The 4,867-nt window shown below is 43.5% G+C and overlaps 1 protein-coding gene across 1 annotated transcript; it reads right to left on the minus strand.

Annotated features, from left to right (window-relative positions):
• Positions 1-626: 626 nt before the first annotated feature.
• On the minus strand, positions 627-4,851 carry MORN2 (MORN repeat containing 2; the record flags this gene model as incomplete). The annotated part of the gene is made up of 4 exons (XM_085311108.1): positions 627-888; positions 3,176-3,312; positions 4,413-4,519; positions 4,647-4,851. Coding segments are annotated over 4 exons (552 nt in total), but the record flags the coding sequence as incomplete, so codon positions are not given.
• Positions 4,852-4,867: the final 16 nt, after the last annotated feature.

The raw sequence follows: 4,867 nt of genomic DNA on the forward strand, positions 1-4,867 counted from the left end.
TATGACTTTTTTTTTTTTTTTTTTTTTTGTTACTAGAAGGCAATTTTCCTGTTTTGTTTGCAAAGCAAAGTATTTAGATATATAGAGCAGAGATTTTTGATGACCAAACCCAAACAAAAATAGAAATAGATTTGTCACTGTATTAGACCTTCTGATAGGGCAGTAGCAGTGATGAGCTGCCCATGTGTGCTCTGCCATCTGTTTCCCTCCCACAGAAAAGTAGCTTTGGTGCATGACAAAGGTAAATCTTTGAGTAGTCTGTTGCTGCAAACAGGGGTTTATGGGCTTGCCCAGGGAAGAGTAATTACAGTGCTATAGCTGCGCCTGCTCTCTGTGCTGACACCACTAGGCCAAGCCTGCCTTGCTGTAAATATGATCATGAGCACTGTTTGCAAAGGCTTCTGTGGGCAGAGAGGTTTGTTTTTCTGGGAAAGTTATACAAGTTGACCAGGGAGAAAGAAATTCCTTGGACAAATTAAAAAAAAAGAAAAAAAAAAAAAGAATTCTAGTCATTAACTTCTCTCTCCACTTACAAATTCACTCTATTCATGCCCATTTCTTAGAGGTTTTCACTTAGAAAACTTCAGCTGATGAAACTGAAAAGAAATATAACTGTTTATTCTAGTGCAAGTTTATTTTTAATAATATTATATATAATAAATATAGTTTATTTTTAATAAATAAATGAAGAAATGAATGCCTGTTGAAATCTGGTCACAGCTGTTTGAGCCCAGAGTGCAATCAAAGAGCTGCCTTAAATCAATGCTACTGGCAGTGCCAAATAGCTACATTTTCAGCTTCTGCTTCAGTCCCACTGCTGCTGTGTGATGAAATGTGCCACTCCACTCCACTCCTTTTTCGTCTATAAATTCTCCTTCACCTTCCAGCCTGTAACAGCATAAATCCAGTCTCCAGTTAATGAAGAATGCAGTCTGTTTGTGCTAGCATGGTGATGTGTGCACAAGCTCGATACAAAAATTACCAGGAACCGGAAACTTCCCCATCTAGACTAAAGTACCTGCCTTACCTTTCTTCCCACATGGCAGCCTATAAAAGTTTTGATTTACAAAGCACACAGGTTAGACAGCCAAGTTACACATTCCTTCCTTTGCAGAAGTGTATTTATACCAACATTCTCCCAGCAGGTAGCCTGTGCAGGAATAGTGTTGTACACCTGGTCACGATTTGAGCTCACCAAGGATCGTGTTGTGAAGGTTATCCTGACTTTCATTAGGGGCAGCCTAACAGCCTATACTTGTATGCAGCCATTTACTGTGTGATATTATTGCTGAAAAAAAATCACCTGCCCCATCACTAAGTGTTGTTATGACAAAGTGCAGGGATTTACAGCCTCCGGTGGGAAAAAAATGTAACTGCTATGTGATTTCACTTCTCATAAGGCATGAATCTCTGCTGATCTGTGAAAGCTGTGATCAAGCTCATAATAATACCTGAAAACTGCTACAAAGAAGAAATGTCTATATACCAATATCCCTTGCAAATGAGGAAAAAATAACCTTTAAAACCAATCACTGGAGATTTGTTTCCCTTAAAAAATAAAGCCACCTAGCAGTCACAGCTAGTTGCCATGGTGCTGCCTCTATCATTCTCCATAAAAACTGTAGTGATCTGGTGAACTGACACCTATCTTGGGCGAGTAGGTGGAAACTAGCAGACCTGAAACTTGGCTAAACAGGCTGCATTAGGATGTCAGAGTGCAGCATGTATTAACAATTACAAATCAATGTCAAACAAGAAAAAGTTTTAATTCCCTGGGGAAAATGGTATTGTAGGTAAAGATGGGTCTCTGATGCACAGCAGGGTGTGCCTACATCAGCATTTTAATTTAGATCACAAATCTGAATCAGTACCAGCTGTTTTGCTCTATGGATCAGACACTAGGACAAGCACTGTGTTGGCACTCCTGTGTTGGGCTGTTTTTCTCCCCATGAGAACAGAAACATCACCCTAACATTCTTGAGAGAAAATGCCTGTAATACCAGATATGTGATCTCTTGATGAATACCCTCACCAAAGTGACAGTTATTTGTAGTTCTAGTCCTCACGCAAAGTCAGATGGCATTCATTCAATATGACAACAAAGCCAGAAGCTCTTTAGCAGATTTTAACATGCCACTGTAATAGTGGCATAATTAAATTGAACTAGATCTGTTCTGAAGCATTGAAATAAATGTCTTTTTCCTCAAACAGTAGTTTGAGATTATACAGGTTTCTATTTTGTCTCCAACTACATTCTACTAACATGTATTGAATTTGGTGCCTGGTCATTTAAAAACAGCATTGGTCATGCTGCTAGTACTGCTAAGGACTATTCAGCAGGGCAAGACAGGGCTGCTTTCTGATGAAAGACTAGCTACCACCAACACATACACCTTTTAGATTTATTTCAGATGTGGGACAAGGGAGGTACTTAGAAAAATTAAACCTAAATTAAACCTAGCAGGTTTGACAAGTCATTTAATGAGAATAAAGATGAACACCTTGATGTCATTTTTTACAGTAAATTTTCTCATTAGATCTGCCTTGTGGATTATAATGTGGGTATCAGCTTTTTGTTTTAGGAGGAGGAGGTATCTTAGCAATTCAAAACACACACACTTATTCAACAGAAATTAACTTATTCAGCAGAAATGAACACACTTATTTAACACAAATGAACTGCTTTACATGAGCAGCCCTAAAACTTTTTTATTCTGCGTAATAAAAATAAACCTCCAAATTTTCCCATCTCTCTGGAATTTGTACTTTATCTCAAAAGTAAGTAAACAAAATACTTCACAAGCAGCTGTCAGCGCAAATCAGCACTCTATTTCGTTATGAATCTGTAGGCAGACAGCTTGAAACAGTAACTCTGAAATGGATCTGAACTGTTCTGTTCCTCTGAACTGTGTGCAAGCCCAGAGACTTGGTAACAAAATAAAAGGTGGGTGGATGAGGTAACTATCTTGAAAAGTTCCAGCTGGGAAAAAATCCTGGACTTTTGACTGATCTCATGAAAAACATACAACTGGGATCACTGTATTCAGAGACCAGTACAAATTTCCTGGTACCAAAAGAAATCTACTCCCATGCTGGGTCAATTTTAATTGGACTTTAAACCTTACAATTTGAAACTAATGGAAGAAACTATGTGACTCTTCAACTTTAAACCTACTTGTTTTCATTGAATGGTCCAATGTACTTTGCTCCATTTGGAAATGTGTAAGTTCCTACTCCATGAAACATGTTGTCTTTGAACTCGCCTTCATAAACTGCCCCAGAAGGATGTTCAAGCCTTCCTGTACCATTCATCTGCATTTAATGAGAGACGGAGGATAAAGAAAAGGGTTATTATTTATGTTTGCAGCATTACTTCCTTTCATTACAATATTCTTTCAGATAACTGAAACCTGAGGCTGCTAGCATACTCAGATAAATGGAGAGGACAGTGACTATTCTTTCAAGCTTAGTTCTTGTTTCTACAATGACTTCAGATGGAGCTTAGAAGTTTTTGGCCAACCTCAGTGTCCAGTAAACCCTTCCTCTGAATGGAATTTCGCAGGCTCTTCAAAATCTATGCAGCCAGGGAACTGCTCTCTCCAGCCCTGCAAAGAACTCATCTGACAGCCTGAGGGGTTAATTAAATTTTCCAGAATTTCCTTCTGTGGATCAAGGGAGAGTAAGTCTTTCATTTGTTCACCCTAGGCCACTAAGCCATTCCTCAGGATTTAGATCCTTTACAAATCATTTGTACCATAATATCTTAACTCGTATTACTACACAAATATTTTTGTAAATGACTGGGGAAAGAAAAGAAAAAAAAAAGGACAGACTACATCTGTCTAGCCATTGGAAACTGTTTCCTAATTTCAAACCTTTATTTGTCTCATTTCAGGGCTATGTCCTCTGCAACATCAACAAAGTTTCCTGTACCTGCTAATTCCTGGAGAACCTAATAACCATGGGCTACCAAACAACGGCGTATCCCTTAATGACCAGAGCTCCCCTGCTGCTTTCTGAGAGGCGCGTGTGCGGTGTGTACACGTATGCAGTGAGGCCCTGCCAAATGCACTGCGCACGCTGCAGCCCACCCCAGCAGCGCTGGTGTGCCACGCTGGGCACCACCGCCTCCGCGCTGCCTGGGGGCTTCGCTGGGGTCTGCCCGCCTGCAGGCACTGCCATATCTCCCGGRAGCCTTTGGAGGCTGCAGGACATCCCAAGACCCCAAACGCCTGCAGCCTTCGGGCTCGCTGCAACACCCCGTCCAGGCGGAAGACGTGCCCGTAGCGTTGATCTGTGCCTTCTCTCCTCTGGTAAGGGCTCGCCCTTCCTCCCATGGGGTGCTCCAGGCACGTACAGCACAGCGGGCTCTGCTCCCGGAGCCGAGGGCGTTTGCAGCGGGATAAAATCACCTTGTCGTTTTCCCAGTTGCCAGCATAGGTAACCCCGCCGGGGCTGGTGTGCACCCCGAAGCCGTTCCTCTTGAGGACGCCCTCGGCGGTCCTGGTGCACTCCCCCTCTACGAAAGGGCAAGAAACAGCAGAGACCGAGGAGCGGAGGCGGTCAGCGCCGCTTCGCCTCGAAGTCGCTTCTGGGCGGGCTGCGCAGGGGCAGGCAGCAGGCGAGCGGCCTTTCGCCCTCCTTACCGTACGTGTCCTTGTTGGGGAAGACAAAAGACACTTTGAAAACCGCCGCGTCTGTGGGGAAAGACAAACGCGGGCGTCGCTTTCTAATGGCGCTTCCACTGCGCTGCTGGCGCCGAGGCCCTGGCGCCCGAGCGCAGCCGGGGGAGCCCGGGGGAGCCCAGGGGAGCCCTGCCGGGCCGGGCCCCGCCTCAGCCGCTGGTTTCCCCCGTTAATTCCCGCCC

This window comes from Rhea americana, unplaced genomic scaffold, assembly GCF_003343005.1.
Source record: "Rhea americana isolate MKP2758 unplaced genomic scaffold, rheAme1 scaffold_109, whole genome shotgun sequence".
In the NCBI taxonomy this organism is placed as follows: domain Eukaryota; kingdom Metazoa; phylum Chordata; class Aves; order Rheiformes; family Rheidae; genus Rhea; species Rhea americana.